The sequence below is a fragment of the Pteronotus mesoamericanus genome, unplaced genomic scaffold (assembly GCF_021234165.1).
Source record: "Pteronotus mesoamericanus isolate MK-2021 breed Mesoamerican mustached bat unplaced genomic scaffold, CSHL_Meso_final scaffold_651, whole genome shotgun sequence".
NCBI lineage: Eukaryota > Metazoa > Chordata > Mammalia > Chiroptera > Mormoopidae > Pteronotus > Pteronotus mesoamericanus.
In genome coordinates, this window is record NW_026555325.1 from 29583470 (window position 1) to 29604427 (window position 20958).

General features: G+C 40.4%; 1 protein-coding gene across 1 annotated transcript in view; it reads right to left on the reverse strand.

Annotated features, from left to right (window-relative positions):
- STK39 (serine/threonine kinase 39) overlaps positions 1-20958 on the reverse strand; it is a 273509-nt gene that overhangs the window by 92387 nt on the left and 160164 nt on the right. The window contains exon 14 of the mRNA XM_054562783.1: positions 20055-20122. Coding sequence (XP_054418758.1) covers positions 20055-20122 — 68 coding nt within the window. The remainder of the gene's footprint in view (positions 1-20054; positions 20123-20958) is intronic.

Consider the following 20958-nt stretch of genomic DNA (forward strand, 5'->3'; position numbering starts at 1 on the left):
AAATTTGATTAAAAAAATAAAAGGATGCAAACATGTAAAGTCCTGAGGGGCTGCAAGTGTAAGCCCCATTAGCCACCAGTACCAGGTAATCTGGAGGTGTCCCTGGTGGCAACTGCAAAAAGTGTGGCTCCAGACAAGTGTGTAAGCTCCTTTCTGGGAGACGCCAGCGAGCTGGAGCAAGGCAGCAGGCAATGCCAAGACAGCGTCCGCAGCCCAGGCTCCTTGACAGCAGCTCTGCAGGCCACTGAATGTATCCAAAAGCCAATTAAAATGTATCATCTTTACATGGCTCCCTTTTTCCTTAATTATGCAGGAGCACAGTAAATAACAGGAGCTGACTTTTGAGGGACAGGGAAAGGTTCCTGAAATACTGTTGAGTATATAAAGGGCACTGTTAATTGAATGGCAGAGATACCTTCCCTCTAAGGTAAGCTTAGACTTCACAGACCTTTCCACAGTTTCAGCACTAATAATATACTAGAGAATAAAAGGAGAAAAAAATCTTTTCCTTATCGGTCGATATGCAATTGAAGTCCAAGGCCATTATGAGATTTGGAGTCTTTAAACATGGTGACTTAATGAACGTCATAAAGTCAATTGTAGCCTCAGAGAAGTTCCTTAGCATCAGCTTGGTTTGTCATTAATCTTGATAAAATACTGAAATATGACCCTGAGTCTGTTTATAGAAAAGATGAAAACACTGAAAAGAATAGCCTCTAGTAATTTTCTAAGAACCAGAAAGTGTAAAAAGACCAAGACTTTACAAAAAGAGAAGAAAGCAGAAAGATTAAAATATGCATGCCACCAAATCTACCAACACCCAAATTCACGCACTCTCTGCTGCACTGTGGTAGGGCAAACCCAGGGAAGTCAATGACATCTCTTTGGGGTGGTGAGTGAAAACTTCTAGAGTGAACAAAGATGGTAATAAGCTGGTTGGGCACGGTCTGCAGTAGACTCATAAGACTGGGGGAACGCAGCGGAGAATGCAGCATACCACAAACCCCGGGCAAACCAACAAACCATATATAAAAGCCCAAACACAGTAACAATTCTAGCAGGACCACTGCCAAAATGGGTAATTATGGTAAATTCTCCTTTCAAATAAATACAGAATAAAAATAAATGAGTGCATTGAAGATGAATAAACCTGATAACAGACAAGAAAGTAAAGCAGTTAGTAAACAGCAAGGTCCTTACAACTTTTATTTAATACCTGAAGAGTAGAGGAACAATCCTTAAGTATATATTGCTCATTTATGCCTTAGAAAATGTGACAGACCCTCCTTCCGCCCCATGTTAAAGGATATGATGCTATTTCAAAATTCAGTCTGGTTAAAAAAAAAAAAATCAAGTCAGTTCTCAACTGTGCACTGGTACCTTGCCACATCTCCCCTCCCGTCCCTCCCGTGCCTGTACTCTGCGGGCCACGGCCGGGAGCCGCAACAAGCAGACCTGGCAGGCATCACCGCCCGCTGCCTCCTGACTCACACACTCACACCAGGGCAGAGGGGCAGCCTTGCTGGGCTCCTCCACGGACACCGATATCTAAAAAACTGCACGATTTATTCACAATTATACTTATTTGAGCAATTCATTACATACTGCCTAATGTAATTATTTATTATTTCCTAAGTTTATATCTTTATTTCCTGAAGCTGAAATGTATTATGATCCTTGAAGGCCAGGGTTAAGTTTCACGATATTCCCCATGGTGACTTGCTCAGAAGTAGTTCAATCTACTCGGGGATGAATGACTGTATCAGTGGATACTGAGTGGACCTTTTCCTGTTGCCCAAGGATTAGTTCCCAGGATGCTAAGCTAAAAATAAACAGGCATCAAGCACCCCATATTCTAAAGAGAGCTGCAAATATTAGGGGTCTGTCCCTCCAGCACTTACTAGTAAGTGGCTAAAAGAGCTCTCTAGACCCAACTATGACCTCTGATTCCTTCAGCCCCTATCTATAAAAGAAAAACTGGGAGGGGCGGAGCTAAGGTACAGAATGAGAGGAAATCTGTAGCTGTGACTCATCAGTCCAGGCAGTGTGAAGGGACTCCTCGCTACCAGGCCTACTGTGGCATTCTCCCAAAGAGTCGCTCAAAACGCCAGAGGTATCTGCGAGGAGGGAAGGTTGGCGCCTCACTCCCCAGATGCTTATTTGCTCCGGGGAAAATTTCTCTGTTGGCCCTACCCCTAACTACCTGAACGAGGAAAAGAAAACTGGTAACTCACAGGATAGCAGAGAGAAGCAGGAGCTGTAGAGCCTACAGACATGCTCGTGGCATAATTTGCCAGAAGAGCCAACTGGAAAGTAGCCAAATCAAGCCATCTTGCTACAACTCTACTCCTGAGGACCTATTTTCCACCTGCCTGGGTGACAGGAAGAATTGAATCTGGCCTAGAATTTTTCAGAGTGCCCCGCTCAGGTCCCCACCAAAGAGCCAGCCTTGCACAACTGCCTCAGAGGACACTGGCTGTTAGTCTTTGAGGAAAAAGGGGACAACCAAGAGGAGAAAGTAGTTCAGAAAAGGGAGGATGAAAGAGCTCACTGGGTCCCCTTCTCAGCCAGAGGGGACAGGTGGGGGAGGGGATAAAGGCTAAACGGAATATAAGGTCGAAGTCTAGATTAGGCTTGATTTTCATATCCTGACTGACTGGGAAATGATGGTTTGCTGCACAATATGCCATTAAAAGATGGGAATGGAAGACTCAACAAAGCTCTCTGAAGTGAATGACTAAAGAAAAATAAAACTTTCACTTCTTTATACTAGAAAGTATAGATTATCCAATAAAATGACGGAAAAAGAAGGAAGAAAGAATTTAGGAAGGAAGGAAGGAAGAAAGGAAGAATTAAATTATCTAGTAGTCCTGATTTTTTCAGTTTCTCATTTTCTTTTAGACCTTCTGGGAGGGGGAAGGGGAGAGAGAGTGAATATTTTGAGAAATAAAAAAGGTTCACTTTAGTTACCTGGATATTGCTAAAAATACTCTAAACAAAATCTATACTTTCCTTCAACAGAGCAGTTAGCCTAATGCAGTCAAAAGGCCAACGTGACAAGGATCCTTGGTGTGATTTACAATGTAAGAGTTTAAAATGGTGTAGCCCATGTTGTGGTAATAAACATTCATTTTAAGCCTTTTAAAGGACTAATACTTCATCTGAACATTCTCAAAGAAAGCTCTCCGTTTGCAGGAGGGAGCAAAATGGTACAATGAAGCCATAAAAAGAGACTGTATCAAAGTACAAAAACCCAATAGCTTTTTCACTGAGCTGACCTTTTATCTACTCCACTGCCAGAAAACCTAGAACTAATTTCAGACAAAATGTGAAGTATGATTTTACTGAATCCCCAGAGCTTCTCCATTAAGCCAACAAAGCAATCAGCTGGCACACAGGCAAATTTTCTATGTAGGGAATTAAAAAGTCATCTTAAAGTACCCACTGCCATGTGCTCTGACTTATACAATCAGTGCAAACAGGGGGCCCCAAACTAATGAGTATGGAAAGCCAACCCCAGATCCCCAGGACTCCCTGAGTCAGAGAAAGTGGTTTGCTTTCTTACCCAGGACAGAAGCCCTCCAGCACTTCCTTGAAAAGAGACAGACTTCTGAAAATAAAAATGAGCCAAAGGTTTTGAAGACGATTTACACAAACATGTTGTGGCCAGGTATACTTTACAGCATCTCCGGTATCCAAATTTATTTAAAAACCCATCAAAACTCATTTTCTTTTGGAGATCACAGTTACTTAATTACTTACCTCATCGGGGAAACTTACTGAGATAAGTAAGTTACCAGAGGAGAGTATAGTTTTACTTTCTGAAAAGTTTTAAAAGGAGGAGTTCTCATACTCCTGTGCTAGTCTGATTTCCTTATGCCCAGAGACTGGGAGCCCTTCAGATAATCTCTAGTTGTGAAGCCAAATTCTGATATAATTAAGGTCCTTATCAAGTAATGGGTCTTAATCGTGTTACTGTTCCCTAAAATATAGTGCATACTTTGTACCTCTTCCTCAGTTTATGCTTTTAAGTTCAGGTAAATTAACGATAAAAACTCAGGAAACTAGGATTAGAGGGGAACTTCCTGAACTTGATAAAGGATACCTAAGATACCTACAGCAAACGTCATACTTGATGTCGAGAAACTCGAAGCTTCTCCCTAACACCAGGGGAAGGCCGAGATGCCCCCTCTCAGCACTTCTTGTCAACACCGCACTGGGAGTACTAGCCAGTGCATTAAGATAAAAAAATGAAAAAGTATACAGACTGGGAAGAAAGAAATAAAACTGTCTTCATAGATGACTCCATCATCTATGTAGAAATTAAAAAAAAAAAAAAAAGGGAGGGTGAAAAAAAGACTCCTGGAACTAATACGTAATAATAACAAGGTCACAGAATTCAAGGTGAATATACAGAACTCCACTGCTTTCCTCCATGAAGGGGAATCCAAAAAACCTGGAGTTTATTTATAAAAATTGTGTATTTATTCTTCTATGTTTAAACTTCAGTCCCATTAAAAGTACTCTCCATTTGATGGGGTACATGCATTGAGATGCTTTCCACTGCTCAAAACAGTTCTCAAACTCATTGATTTTGATGCTTTTTACTGCCTCTGTTGCTTTTTGTTTCACCTCTTCCACATTGGCAAAACTTTTCCCTTTCAGGACTTTTTTCATGGGGGAAAACAAAAACCGTTGCTTGGGGCAAGAGCAGGTCAATAGAGAGGGTGGAGTACAGGGGTCATGCCATTTTGGGTCAAAAACTGCTGAACACTCAGCACAGCATGGGCAGGTGAACTTGTAAATCACCCATTATGAAATGGACAAATGAGTTGAAAGAGTCTTAAAAAAAAAAATCACTGAAGCCAAACACAGCCTCTCAAAACAACTCCAGCTAGTACAGTGATACAGATGGGTTCCTAGAACACCTAGTGAGGGAAGCCTGTACTACAAGGGCCTACCCTGCAGGAGATAATTCTGGTAATTTTGGGGCCCCCCCTTGTATACCAGCAACAAACAAGTAAAACTGGAAATTAAAAACAGCACCGTCCTGGCTGGTATGGCTCTGTTAGTTGGGGCATCGTTGTCCCATAGATCAAAAGGTCACAAGTTTGATTCCCAGTCAGGGCACATACCCAGGATGTGGGTTCAATCCCTAGTCAGGGCATGAACAAGAAGGCAGTCAGTGGATGTTTCTCTCTCATATCCATGTTTCCTCCCCTCCCTCCCTCGCTGCCTTCCTTCTTCCCCCCATCTCTCTCTCTCTCCCCGCATTCCTCTCTAAAAACAATGAAAAAAAGTCCTTGGGTGAGGATGAAAAAAAAATATCTGTTAAAAAAGGTGATTTAATAAATATCATTTACATTAGCACCCCCCTATGGAATACTTAGATATAAATCTAGTAAAATATGTACAACATACATATAAGGAAAACTCCAAAACTCTGATGAAAGAAATCAAAGAACTAAATAAATAGAGATATATTCCATATTCCTAGATAAAAAAACCCATATTGTCAAGATGTCAGTTCTTCCCTACTAGAGTCAATGTAATTCTGACAAAATCCCAGCAAGTTATTTTGTGGATACTAACAAACTTACTCTAAAGTTTATATGAAGACACTGAAGACCCAAAACAGCCAACGCAATATTAAAGGTGAAGAACAAACGGAGGACCAATACTCCCCAACTTATAAAGCTGCAAAATCATGACAGTGTGGTAGTGGTGAAAGAACAGAAAACTAGATCAATGGAACAGATTACAAAACCCAAAAATATACTCTATAAATCTAGTCAACTGACCTTTGACAAAGGAGTAAAGATGACAGAATGAAACAAAGATGGTCTTCTCAAGAAAAGGTACTCGAACAACAGTATGTACGCATGCAAAAGATCATCTAGACACAGACCTTACAGTCTTCATAAAAGTTTACTCAAAACGGGTTATAGACCTAAATGTAAAATGCAAAACTACAAAAATGCTAGGAGAAAACCATATATGACCTTGAGTATGGTGATGCCTTTTTAGATACAATACCAAAGTCACAATCCATTAAAGAAATAACTGATAACCTGTACTTCATTAAATTTAAAAACTTCTGCTCTGTGAAAGACAACAGTATCAAGAGAATGAGAAGACAAGCCACAGATCTGGAGAAAACATTTGTAAATGACACTTATGATAAAGGAGAGTGGTCCAAAACATACAAAGAACTCTTCAAACTCAATGATAAGAAAACAAAGGAGAAAAGATAATTGGGCCAGATATCTTAACAGACACCTCACCAAAGAAGATACACGGATGGCAAATAAACATGTTCCACATCATATGTCATCAAGGAAATGCACATTAAAACAACAGCAAGGTACCATTACACACCTATTAGAAGGGCCACATTCTGGAACACTAACAGCAACAACTCCAAATACTGATGAGGATGTGAAGCAACAAGAACTCTCATTCATTGCTGGTGGAACATAAAATGGTACAGCCACTTTGTAAGACAATGTGGCAATTTCTTAACAAAACTAAAAATGCTCTTTCCAATAATCCAAAGGAACTGAAAATGTATGACCACACAAAAACCTGCACATGGATGTTTACAGCAGCTTTATTCATAATTGCAAAACTTGGAAGCAACCAAGGTGGCCTTCAGTAGGTGAATGAGTAAGTAAACTGTGGAGCATGCAGTCAATGCATAATATTCACAGAGAAGGAAACAAGCTATTAAAACATGAAAAGATATGGAGGAACCTTAAATGCATATTACTAAGCAGAAGAAGCCAATCTGAAAGGCCACATATTGCATGATTTCAACTAGATGGCATTCTGGGCAAAGGCAAAACTATGGAGACAGAAAAAAGATCCGTGGTTGACAGAAGTGTGGAAGAGGATTCATAGATGGAGTGCAAAGACTTTTTAGGGTGGTGAAAATACTGTATGACACTATAATGGTGGATACATGTCATCACACATTTGCCCAAACCCACAGAATTTACAACACCAAGAGTGAACCCTAATGTAGATTATGGACTTTCGGTAATTAAGGATGGGTCAAAATAAGTTCATAGGTTGTGACAAATATACCACACTGTTGGGGATGTTGCAAATGGGAAGGCTATGAATCTGTGGAGTCAGGGGGTAAATTAGAAGTCTGTATATCTTAATTTTGATGTAAAACTAAAACAACTATAAAAAAATTAAGTCTTACAAAAAAGTCCAGGAAACAGATTCTCCTTTAGAGCCTCCTAAAAGGGACGCAGCCCAGCTGACTACTTGATTTTAGCTCAGTGTTAGACTTCTGACTAACAGAACCGTAAGAAAATAATGCGTCCTGTGTTAAGCCACTACCATGTGGTAATCTCTTAAGGCAGAGATAGAAAACTAATACAAAGACCAACCAGTGAAATTCACTAAGGAGCAGAGGTTTTCCACTATATTACCAGTTAACAACTGCAAGGAGAACAAAGTTTTCTAGAACTCTGGGAATTGCAAAATTAGGTTGAACATATATTCCAGGAAGTCTGATTTCAATAGGGAAAGAAAAGTTAATGCAAAGAAAGCCTCCAAACTGAAAGATACTTGTTACCTTCAACATTTCGAAAAAGAAACCTTACCACTCATTATCTCCAGGGATATGGTAACTAAGAACTGAAATAACTGTGCAAATAGTCCTCAGAATTATTCAGCTCTGATCAAGAGGACAAGTCCTAAGAGATAACATTCCCCAATAAAACTGCAGAGGAGAATTTTTTAGAACGCTAAGAGCAGCAGGTTACTTCTGAAGCAGTTACGACATGCAGAATATAAAAAGGGTAAGGGAGATGGCCTCTGTGTAGTCACAGAAAGGATAACTTGAAACACTAAGGCATTTGTTAAAATTGCAGGCTCTTACCAGCCAAGGGATCATGTAATTAACATTCACTTAAATGCCACCAAAGCTTTTAAGGTATCCACTATTTTTAATATATTTCCTCTTCATGTCTATGTGTGCAATGACATTAAAAAGCTCTTGGGAAAGAAGAGTTCAGGGAAGATATGAAAGTCCAGAAATGTGACAAAACAATTAGTCCAGCAAACAGGATCAGCAGGCCAGAGCACTTATAGCGAGAGACCGCTGCTCCTGGGCAGGCTGGTGCTGGGGCGCTGTTTCCAGCACTGCCAGTGCCTGGTCATGTGACACTGCACAAGTCACTGAGGTTCTCTGAAGTTAGGTAAGATCCCCCTGAAAACAGCCTGCATCAGCGCTGCAGTTACGGGTAAACTCCAGAGGCTGCCAGCTCCCACTGTGGAACAGCCTAAGGAGGCAGGCTTTTTTTTTTTTTTTTTAAACTAGGGAAACTTCTACCAGGGAGGCGGTCTAGAAGAGGAAGGATATCACACAGAAAACTCACATGCTGAGACTTGGTCCTGAGACCCTGAGTCAGGAAGAACCAATGGATACCCTAGGAGAAGAAATCCCAGCTGTGTGGCTAGGAAGGGAAGAGGAAGAAGCTCCTGTAAGGACCATCATTCAGTACGACTTCCATATCTCTGCCGCAGAACATATGTCTCACAGTTCTTCCGGCTTGGAGTCCATGGGCTTTACAAAGTATGATATAGACATTATATCCAAAGTATTACCTTAGTTGGGAATTATTGAAGAGGAAATCTAGTAAAAAGTTTTGTTTTGTACACATTTCTACTACATCACAAATAAAAAGCTACACACACAAAGGTCTTGTGAGGCATCTTGATACTAGGCGCTTGTGAAACATGCCTCTAGTTAAGAGTCCTTCAGTTGGCACTTGTGTCCCACACACTTACGAAGTGTCTGTTACATGCTAGGTGCTGTGTAAACCTCTAAAGGCACACACATAGTGTCACCTCTCCAAATGTGTGTCTCACACATCATTTCCTTTAAGCCCTGCAAGCAGCCAGGGGAGGATCTCTTAAAGAACATGCACCAAAAGGAAGAACCCCGAAGAACAGAGGCAAAAATGGAACCCTGTGTTTGTATTCTATTGTTGCAAGTCACACTCAGGAATCCCACACTTTCGCAGCTTCACTGCAGAGCCTTAGTTAGGACGCTGTGCTAAGTAAGAATCCAGCCGAACACAGGGTGCGGAGGCGGTGCCAGATGCTACGTGGATAGTGACACCCTCTCCCGGCCCAAGTGCCACAGCCAGCCCTTATAATCCCCATGTGCCTTGATTCTGGGCTTATTTAGTTATGTATCTCCAGGTTTCTCAAAGTCTGAGAGCATTTCCCCATGGTCGAAATTCAATGCTATAAGGGATTTTTCTACTGGGCCGTTTTCAAACATCATTTTTACACATCTAAGCTTTTACATGTTGTTTTACTTAAAAACTGGGAACTCTGTAAATATCAAATAATAATTTGAAAGTATTATGTCTTGGCACATTCAATCAAAATATAAGGCAGCCAGTTAAAAGGATTGTGTAGACTTATTAATATGAAAAAAGATCAAAGATATTACTAAATGAAGATCATAAAACACTATGTTTAATAAAAATAATTACACAATAACATTTAAAAAATGTAAATTACACATTAACACAGATCCAGAAAAAAGGCTAGAAGAATATTTATCAAGAGGCTAATAGTGATGTATATCTGGGTACTGAGATTAAGAAGGATTTTATTGGCTTGGCCAAAAATTCTGCTACATTTTTTTCTGTAAAATAAAGACACATTTTTCATTTTTACCAATAACTTTATTGATTTGGAAATTCTAGTATGTTGGCTATCTCCCACTATTGGCTTCTAGTGGGTAGAGGCCAGGGGTGCTGCTAAACATCTTCTAATGCATAAGACAGCCCCACAGCAAAGAATTACTAGGACAAAGTGCCAATAGTTCCAAGAAACTTTGCAAACCACTTTTGACATGTTCAATTAGACAAAGCACCTCCTCCATACACTGCACAAATCTTTTTTTTTTTGTGGTTCAGTGGTATTTTTGCCTTTCTTGAAATAATAAAGCATAATATGGTGAAAATATTGCGTATATTCTTCCATCTTCAATATTAAAATGGCTGCACAAAAATTCACCAATTTTGATAAGTTTTTAAAAAATGCACTCTGATACGACAGCTGTCACAATACAATCTAACCAAATTGTTTCAACTGAAGTTAAAGCCAACTAAGCGCTACGAGAGCCATTGTGCAGAAAAAACTAAACAATGCTCTTGGCCAACCCAAGACCTCTTGTTCTCATTTTTCTTTAATTTTTTTTTTTTGACTTTCTAAATTTCTAAGATGACCATGTATTGCTAAAAAATAAAAAATGTCTACACATTCTCTAATGCTGAAGGTATTTGTACTCATAAACATCTTGTCAGAAAAAAGTGGCATTATCTCACAAAGAATGGTTTTTAATTTTTCTAATTTGCTTCCCTTCCATTACTACATTTTTTTTCTGAATATAAATCTGCCTTCCTTTAGCATGTTTACCAGCAGGAAAATTTCGTAAATGCAAAAGGCCTATAGCGCTCTACTACTCCGTATCACCTATACTGACCCAATCTCCCTGCACCGTACCACCAACAATGCTAAATTAACATCAGTCTCCAGCCGGGGGCTGTTAAAGCTGTGACTGTAGGAGAGTTACTTTACATTTTCAATCTTTCCTTTAATCTGTGGGCAACACAAACAGAATGAAAGGAAAAATAAAATTGGGCAGGTGATGTGACAGTGCTTTCGAAATTATAAAACACCATGAAAGTTGGCTGCTCTTTGCATCATTGTCTTTAGCATCTCCTCCAAAATATTTTCAGGTATTCTTGCCACAATATTTAATGACGACCTTATCAGGAAACAGTGTTCCAAGAAATTTTGTGTGAAACATTAATGGAAAGACAGGTAAATGTAATGGTCCTCAAAGTACCTAAGCTTCTTATTGCACTTAAAATGGAACTGAAGAGAGTATGGCCAAGTGCGAAAGAGCAGGGACCAGTGTCCTAAACAGACCTGGATTCAAAACCCGTTTCCGTTGCTTCTGAGCGGTACAGCATTGGAAAAATTTTTGCCATGATTTTACACCTTGATCTCCTCAGCCATGAGATACCAGTAACAGAATTGATGTTGTGGAGATTTTATGACGATTAAACAACACAAAGCACACACAGGAATGCCAGCTTATTGAAGGACCTCACTAACAATAAAGCCAACATGTGTGACAATGACTTCAATTTCCAGAGAAATGGAAATAACCAAAAGAGAACTTTAAAAAAAATTAAGTAAAATGCCAAGTGCTTTTCCTATTGAAAAACTGCATTTCTTGTAATTTGTTGCCTACATAATACTACATACTGCTACTGGAAAACAAACATGGTTTTGTTAGAAATTATTAAGTCTGATAAGGCCCTTATCAAAGACCATAGTCTGACAATGCCCCTAGATTCAACCTACCCATTACTCTACTCGAAATTTGGATGGTGAAAAAAATAAACACTGGTTACTATGGGAACAAGAAGCCCAAAGGTAGCGTTCAGAGAAAAGCGCTCTCACCTTCCTTTAACTACCCATAGCCCTTCTTTTTATCATCTTCTTACTGCATTTGTCACTTTCTACCTTGTGTTAGAGTCACTTGTGCGGGGTCTGATTGCTCCACCTACACGGTAAGCTCTTTGAGTGCAGAAACCCATCTCTGGATGTTCAACAAAGCCATGCACACAAAGAGAGCCATAAATAAGTGGTTTGCTGGGGGGTGAGGGGGACAACATGCGCTTAAAAACATTGCCACAATTGAACACTAGGCCCATACTACTTAACCTTTTGGGGAAAAATTAATCAAGCCTTCAAACCACTTGACTAGTAAGAATATGCAATTAACCTGATTTTTTTACAGGCTAGAGAACAACTTAACAATTATAATCCTTCCTGAATGATGATGATCTGGAATTTGAATTCAGGAATACTGATGTTAAAACAGTGATCAACATTGTTTTTTTTTATCAACTTCAACTTTCTTTATGAAATTATAATTTACTAACTATAAGCTCAGTTATTTAAATAAATTAAAATAATAAGCCAAATGAGGCAATACTGTCATACCAAAGAATTATTTTTAAAATAAATATCCTATTCTAAAGGTCATTTTTCCCTATAAGCAGGAGAGCTGTTTTGTTTGTCTGGGGTCTTTAACTGGCCCTTGAAGGTCTAATGGTAGTGCTACATAATGACAAGGTGAATTCATTATGAGCAAATTGATGGGTTAAGCTATACCACAGCATCTGTGTATGAGGACAGCTGGCATGGCTGCCTTCAGCAAAACGTAACCATAATCCACAGGGCAGAGCTGTCAAAGTATGAACTGTATCCGACACAAAGGAATTAACAATTTAACCAAATTCACTGTTTTAACAAATCATTGATCCTGATTCTAAAAAACATATGCTTCATGTCAAATACCTGACTATTCTATCTTATGAAAAATACACTAATGGAGAAATATGGGTATAATGTTTAGCTCAAGCCAGAAATTGTACTACCATCTACTGACAGTATATAAATTATGAGGTGGCCCACTTTGTGTTTTCCTTCTGAGATGTGTGTAAGAGGATTTTCTTATCTTGTATCTAACTTTATGATGCTCAGTCTTTTTTTAAAAAAATAACAGCTTACATTATGATATACACAATGGACAAGAGAACATTTACAGAAAAGTACATTTTAAAAAAATCTATGTTTTAACTCTCTCCATCCAGCATTTAACTTTGAAATCTAAAGTCAAATCCTTTTTCTCCATCCTTAGGTAAAACAAGTCAGTTTTAAAAGTTAAAGCAGTATTATATTTTTTTTTTCAAGGAAGGAATTAACCTTTGCTTCCTCAGTCTTTTGCCTACGGTTACCAGAAAAGAATAATGAAATTAAGGCAGAAATAAATACACTACTTGTAGCTACTACGTATTTGTCTTTTCTTTCAGAATATGACATTTTGAGAAGTAAAATACTACCCGGTTTCCTACTTACAGAATAAAGGTGAGGTTTACCTGGCAACCAGGGACTGGGGTAGGGGAAGCGCATTCCTAGCAGGTAGGTCTGTAAAAGGCTATGTCAAAAAGAAAGCCGGAATGACCTTTCTAAGAGGTGGAGAGGGCAGCCATCCCTACAGCATTAGTTATGAACTCATGAAAGGCTGGCTTGAACTGAAGTCTCTACCCACTAGCCTGTGGAGCATAATGCACATAAATGTCATGCCCAAATGACCTCTGGATGTGAAAGGCAAGCACGGTATGCTCTCTCCCAATACCGAGAGCCACACGTTGTCTAGGCCAGCGATTGGAAAGACTGTAAATTTGGGTGTGTGTATGTGTGCTTATTTATATATATAAATACACATGTATCAGAATCTTGATGTGGAAATGGAAAGGAATGAGAAGGGTAACAGAGGGCATGCATTTTCTAAAATCCGATAAACACCGGCCAGAACAACCTTCCAGCTTCGTCTCACACAGGCTGGTTATGGAGGTGGCTTTTCTGGGCCCCGCGGTGGTGCGAGTGATCCACAGTGAATGTCACGTGGGGAGTGAGGCATAAAGAAATCGTATGGCAGTTTTCTGGTACTCAAAGAGCCTGTGGCTTTGTGGGTTCTAAAAGAAGAAGTCAGACCTATGAGTGGGTGCTGGTGGTGACAGAGGGGGTGGAAGACCAGCCCCCTACACACAAGAGGTCACTGAGAACAATTCTATAACCATATTTGTTTACAATGTAAACAGTTGATTCCAAAGCTGGGGCCTGTGTGTGTGCTCATAGAAGCCTCCATGAATGTTTTCAATGTTGTATTCCCGCTTCAATTACTATCGGGGACACAACATTTATATGGAGACTCCAGGACCATGTCTTTAAACTCACAATCACCCCTCTCAAGTGACCGCTGGTGCAGCCTGTCCATCCCCCCACATCTCCCCGGCAAGGCTACCCTCCGGCTCGCCTACACAGTCATCTCCCCGTTTCTCAAACCCTGATCTTTCCCTTCCTTACTCTCAAATGATGACATGTCTTATTTTACTGTGGAAATAGACTCACAGGAAGAGGACTTCCACACGTCCTGACCCGAATCCACCCATCTCCTTGCACCTCGGCCTGGCCTCCTTGCGGGGGCTGCCCTATCCAACAGGTAGCCTCTCCGTGCCCCTAAGGCTGACATCTATGTGCACACGTAGCTACCAGCCCTTCCCACCCACCTGAGGACATCAGTCTTACACTGTCCCCTCTCTCATTCCATTTTCCCTACTCTATAAACATGCTTTTTTAAAAAAATCCCTTCGCCCCACATTCTCGTGGAGCTATCACCCCATTTCTTTAGTCCCCTGTATGTGGCAAATTTCTACCAAGACTTGGTTATACTAACAAGTTACGTATCCTCGCTGCCTCATGTTCTCTCCTGCTACTGTGCCCTGAACCCAGCTCATTCAGGCTTTTGTCTCCATCAGTCCAGACAACTCTTGCCATGGTCAATAATGTGCTGCATTTTGTGAAATACAATGATGAATTCTTACTTCCCATTCTACTTGATCTATTACAAGATGGAGTTTTTCTCACCCGTCCTTTCTTGAGACCCTTCCTCTTGTCTACGGGACCCGGTTCTTTCCTCTGCCTTCGCCACCTCTCCTTGTCAATCAGATGACTGCTCCACGTGCAGGCACCACCAGAGAGCACAGCAGACCACTCCCCTTCTTTACCTGCATCACTCCTTACGTGATCTCATATCATTTCGTAGCTTTAAGTGCCCTATGTACCAACACTTCTCTAATATTTATCTCTAGCCCAGGAACATTCCCTTTGAAATCTAGACTCATGCACCCTATCATCAGATAGATGTCCATTAAACAACCCAAATTTAATGTGTCCAAAATTGAACTCCTGACTCTACCCCAACCAGCAACTCCAACTCTCTTCTCCGTCTCAGGAAACAGCAACTCTAATCATCCATGTTTCCAGGCCCAAACCTTGAGTCATCTCTGAGTTTTCTCTCTCTCCTCCCACCAGAGCCCAATAATTGCATGCCACCTCCATTACTCCCCGCACTAGTCCAGGCCACGTCATACTCTCCGCTTCCATCTGAAATGTCTCTCCATAAAGCAGTCACAGTGCTCATTTTAAAATTTAACTCATTATATCACACTCTTCTGCTTGCAAACCTCCAACGGTTCCCACCAACAATGAAATCCAAATTCTTAACCACAGGCTACACAGTGCTACAGAATTCAGCTCCTCCTAACTTTCTGACCTTATCCCCTACCTCTTTGTCCAGTCTGGTGTCCTGGCTCTTTTCACTGCTGCTCGTAACATGCTTCCCGCTCAGAACATTTGCAATCATTGGTTGCTCTGCCCAGAACTTTTTCTCCAAACAACTGTATGGCTTGAATCCTCAGTTCCATTAGTGGTCTGCCCAAAGGTCACTTTATTTAGAGAGCCTTTCTGTGGGAACAGAACTTTATGATGCCTCCAATATTCCCATCCCCCAGGTGGATGAGAGGACACCCATGAAAGCCAGAATTAGCTTCTGGAGGGCGGGCCCCTTGTAGTACAAGGTTCCCCCACTATGTGGGTATTCTAGGAACTTATCAGTATCAGTGCACCAGCTGGCGTTGTTGTGAGAGGCTGTGACCGGCTTCAATGAATTTTTTTTAAGACTCCTTCAGTATATTGCCCATTTAATGATGGCTGATTTACGAGTGCACCTGCCCACACTGTGCTGAGTGTTCAGCAGTTTTTGACCAAAAACGGCATGACCCCTACGCTCCACCCTCCCTATTCAACCAATCTCACCCCAAGTGTCTTTTGTTGTTTGTTTCCCTGGATGAAAAAAAGTCCTCAAAGGAACATGTTTTCCCCATATGGAAACAGTGAAACAAAAAACTGCACAAGCACTAAAAGGCATCAAACTCTAAAAATTCAAAAACTGTTTTGAACAGTAGAAAAAATGTTTTGATAGGTGCACTGCAGTAAATGGAGAGTGCTCTGAAGGTGACTGAAGTTAAACATGTAAGAATACACACACAATTTTTAATAAATAAATTCCAGTTTTGGGGGGGTCTTCCCTTTTATATGTCCCACATAATCCTCACCCCAATGGTGAATGGGATCTTTAAATATGATGGGCGGCCATTCCCATGACTGAGTTACGTTACGTGGAAAAGGTGATGGGATTTTACAAATGTAAGAAAATTTCCAAATTGGCTAATTTTGACTTACTAAAAAGGCAGCTACTCCTAGATAGCACTGGCTTAACAGGACTGGCTTAAACCCTTAACAGGGAGACTAAGTCCTTGGAGGAGAAGGGAGATGGTCTCCTGTTGCCCCTGAAATAAGCAAAGTCACGTTGTAGAACGAGGGGGTCTGAAGGAGCTGAGGATGTCAGTCTATACTGCTAGGAACTGAATTCCGACATCACCCAGATGAGCCTGGGAGGAGACCTCGAGCTCCGAATGGGAGTGCCCGAATGACAGCCTGCGAGATACAGCAGGGAAACCATCGAGGCTGGGCCCAGACTTCTGACCTAGGGAAACTGTGAGATAGTACTGTGACACAGCAGTAGAAAACTAATATGCCTTCCTCAATATAGAATAGCATTCCATGTACCTTCTGTCCTCCTGCTGTAGCTTTTCCTTCAGAGAACTTGGTGTATCATTATAATATAAATATTTGAATCATTCCTCTCCTCACCTCTAAAACGTAAACTTCTAGAGGGCAAAAATTTGTCTTTTTTTTCCTCCTGAGATGTGTTTACACAGCACCTAGAAGAGCACCATGCACACAGTAGGTACCTAATAAATATTTATAGGAAGAATATATTTGCTATTTACATTTATATCAGCACAGAATGATCACAAAAAACTGATAGCACTTAACTTTTAACTTTCAAAGGCTATTTCTCAAGCTAACGTACAAGGACTACCCTTCAAGAAGTCTAACAGTATATTCTGAAAGATTCACAAGTTCTTAAATATAAAAAACACATTTAAACAAAAATCTTGTAAAACTACAGGGGAAAAATGAATATAAACAACTGGGCAACAACATATGTTCTCTGAAAATAAATTATACTAAAAATCATTTCCATATTTTGAAGGTGTTTCTAGGTGGTTCGACTGAGGACAATACCATGTTATAGTATGTCAATTTCAGCAACACCTTCAATGGATCCTTTTATGATATCCTTCTGAAGACTTAACATCCACTTAAAGGTAGGAAGTCGATAGGATTGGGTTCTGGTTGAGTCACTATAACATAAATACTAGTTACTTGAAAGTCACTTAGACAGTGAGAAGTTTCTAACAGATGCCAGAGGCTCTGTTCTACTTGAGAACATGTGAAGCAATGTTTTGGATAAAGTGTCAGAGATAGGTTTATCAGGTTGGCAAGTGATAATATCCAAACACTGCAACTAATGTGACACACTGACATGAAATGTATGGTGGGCAGGTGATGAGTCAAAACCAACAGATTCATTACTGTAGTGATAAATGTTAAGACAGAGAGAGTGTTAAAACACATTGCAGTTCAGAGTTAGGCTTGATTGCCCTGCAAATGAGTAAAAAAATCAAAATCAGGTTTAATTTGACTGTTAAGGTTACGCTAAATTTGCCCCCCAGGGACATGAATATTTCAAAAGGCAATGGAAACTTGAGCTGATTTAGGAAAAATATAGCGAAGTCACACATCTTACTACCTCATTCCAGTCTGCCCAGACCACATCTAGAGGCCTGTATGTAAATATAGGGGCTACATTTAAAAGCAACAATGTTAAACTGGAAAACAAGTACATAAAGAGGATCCTGAGGTAAAATAACTTTTACAATTCCTTTCCTACAAGACTTTTCTTAGAACTTTAATGTTAATGTTCCTTGTGATTTCCAAAAAAGGGGCGTGTGTGAATGTTCCTTGTGATTTCCAAAAAAGGGTGGGGGTGGGGGTGGGTGGGGGGTGGGTGTGTGTGTGTGTGTGTGTGTGTGTGTGTGTGTGTAAAATACATGGATGCCATGCACACTGTTTCTTAATTTACAAGCTCGGGAAAACCACCACCTAAACCCGTGAGGAAAAAAGCAACAAAAGCATGTGCAGACTAAATGTCAGTAAAAGTGAACCACCAGGATTATGAGGGGGATACAGAAATTTATTATGAGAAGCATGGCTGAAGTTCAATGCACTGTTGTGCCTAAGAAAAGAGAAAAACAAGCCTTACAAATACAGTGGTACCTCAGTACTCATCATTACTTTGTTCCAGAACTTGTGACAAGTATCGAAACCAAAGAACACTGACAACGGAGCATTTTCTCTTGTGAGGCAGCTCACGACTCCTGTGAGTGCTAGCAATTGCGGCGAGTCCTTAGCAAGCGCCGAGTGCTGAAACATTTTTTTCTCATCAAAATGCGACAAGTACAGGGTTTGACGAGTTCTGAAGCTTTCAAATACCGAGGTATGACTTATACTGAACAAACAACTCTCAGAAAAATGAGAAAATGCATTAGTTCTATATTGTTCTAATAGTTTGAACAAAATAATACTTGAAGGTGAGGCTTTAAGTATGCATTTTAATACACTCTTCAGAAGACTTTTATCCAGAGAAACTGATAGTTGCTCTGAGGGCCAGAATTGGAGCCTATAAGAGCCCAGAACAGGAGGGTCAGCTGAATTTTCAGGAGGAAGATAAGCTATCCCAATGAAAGCTTTTTAGGTTCATAGGAGTAATTATAGAAAAAGAGTGAGCTGAAGGATGCACAGAGGCTGGGTAAATATTCCTGCATAAAGTAAGTAAGAGAGCAGATGACTGGATTCCAAAGGTCACTTCCAACACTGCACACTCAGTGGACTAGACTGCACCCTTCAGAGTCTTGCCCACCCCTGCATCTCAGTGACAAACACTGGGACAGGCACAGAGTGGGCTTCTCGTAAATACAGGCGGACTGAAGGAATAAACAAGCAAGCGAAAAATAAATGAAAGGACTCCCTGGTTCCACAGTCAAATGAGAAGGGAATGAGCTATTTCATTCTTCGGGGATTGCAGAATACACTAATTGTGACTCATAATCAAGCCTATTTTCAAATATAAGGAAAGCAGTCTTGTAATAATTTCACTTCTTGAATGGGAAATCAAGTCTGAATTAAATCACATCTAGGGTTGTTGTGAGGGTCCCCTGGTAAGTGTGTGAAAATGCAACGCACACTGTAAATGACCATCAGAAGGAAGGGGTGATTATGGCAATGATAATCTGCCCTGACAGACTACGATAAGCAGAGGGCTGGAAACTAACCTTGAAAATGAACCTGCGCTCTACAGCCGCGGCTCTAAAAATGGTCCATTCGCCATGTGCTTTATGTGTTTAATTGTCAGAGGAAACGCGTATAACTTTACTTTAAAACACCTTCAAGAATGTGACCGTACTCTGACTGAGCTGGTACATTAGGCTGTTTACAATTAAGTTTAAGCTTATTTCTTTTGTTTTGAGATACCGCATTCTTAACAAAGAATATACATTAAGTTGGACCTTCAAATTTAAAAATCCTTGAACTGGAAGGAGCTTCTCATTCACTAGATACAAAGACTATACTGCCAGGCACTCTGTTTGTATCCATGTGCTACAAGACTGAGGTTTCTTTCAAAACAGAGCTGTCATTTCTCCACAGTGGCTGATCAAACCTGCCACTGAAAGATGTTCTGAACAGGCAACTTGTAGCACAAGCATGGATTCTTTCTGACAGAGACCGACTGCTGAAGGGTGAAGGAAACTCATTAAAAATCTCTGACTGTGATCTCACATTGTAAAAAAGAAAAAAGAAAAACCCAAGAATGAAAAGCAAGGAAAAAAAACGTAATGAAGGGCACCCTGAGCCTGCAACACACTCAGATGGCGCTTTTCTCTCTTATGCCCTTCCAGCAAGCAACCAGACGAGAGCAATTAGTCCCGGGAACACAGCACACACTGGCTCATTCGGGAAATCAAATAAGTTTATTTCATTTTGTGCTAATACTATGAAAAGTTAATAGAGAAGGTCAGAATATCTTACTACACAATAAACAATGCAAAATAAACAACACTATTGCTTACCTTAATCTTAAAACGAGGTTCACAGCACAAGAAGATTCTCTATGGTCCTCACTAGCGTTGGGTAGGCCCTTTAAAAACAAAACAGCAAGCTCAGGAAACAAATAAAATCATGACATCCCTTGATTCATATATTCCTTTCTTCCTGGAAATTTCAAAGCTACATCTTTACATGTGCTAGTCTTATTTAGCCACATAACCACCTCTGAGTGAAGGTTAGAATGACGCTTCATTCCCATCACAACTGTGAACACTAATATTTCACATAGGCAGCCTCATTGTAGGATGAGACCTTTAAACAATTGGTACAAGTTTCAGTAAGTCCAAAGAAGAAGGCACAGCCATCTAATCAGGCACCTTGCTGCCTTGGTGATGCATAAAGATTTGTTGGGGCGCCTTAAACCTCAGGATGCAGAGGAAGGTGGAACCCAGTAGGTCAGGCCACTGTTCAGCTTTCCTGCCTTTCTCACCTAGATCCCGCTTCCTTGAATACAGGTCTTCCACCATGGATGCCTCTACTACATAGCCTATCCCCAGTCCTATGAATCCCTGGACATGAGGAGACCATCCTGTTAGCGTGGGAAAATAAGGGATTTCAGGTCAAACCTTGGCTTGGCCACTCATTAGCTTTGTAACTGAGGGCAAGTCATTCTCTGAACCAATTTTTCCATTTGTAAAATGGGGATAACGCCTGCCTCAAAGGGTTGCTGGGAGAACAAAACAATAAATTAAAGTAAGGCATAAACTACAACATGTTATACAACACTAGTTATCCTAATCCCTTTTCCTATTGACTCTTTTTGCCTTCTGACTCATTATTATTCCTAACTTGCCTTTCATCATTCAACCAATCCTTACAGTTTACCTCCAGGTGTTTTACTGAGTTGCCCGAGACAGTGCAAAGACC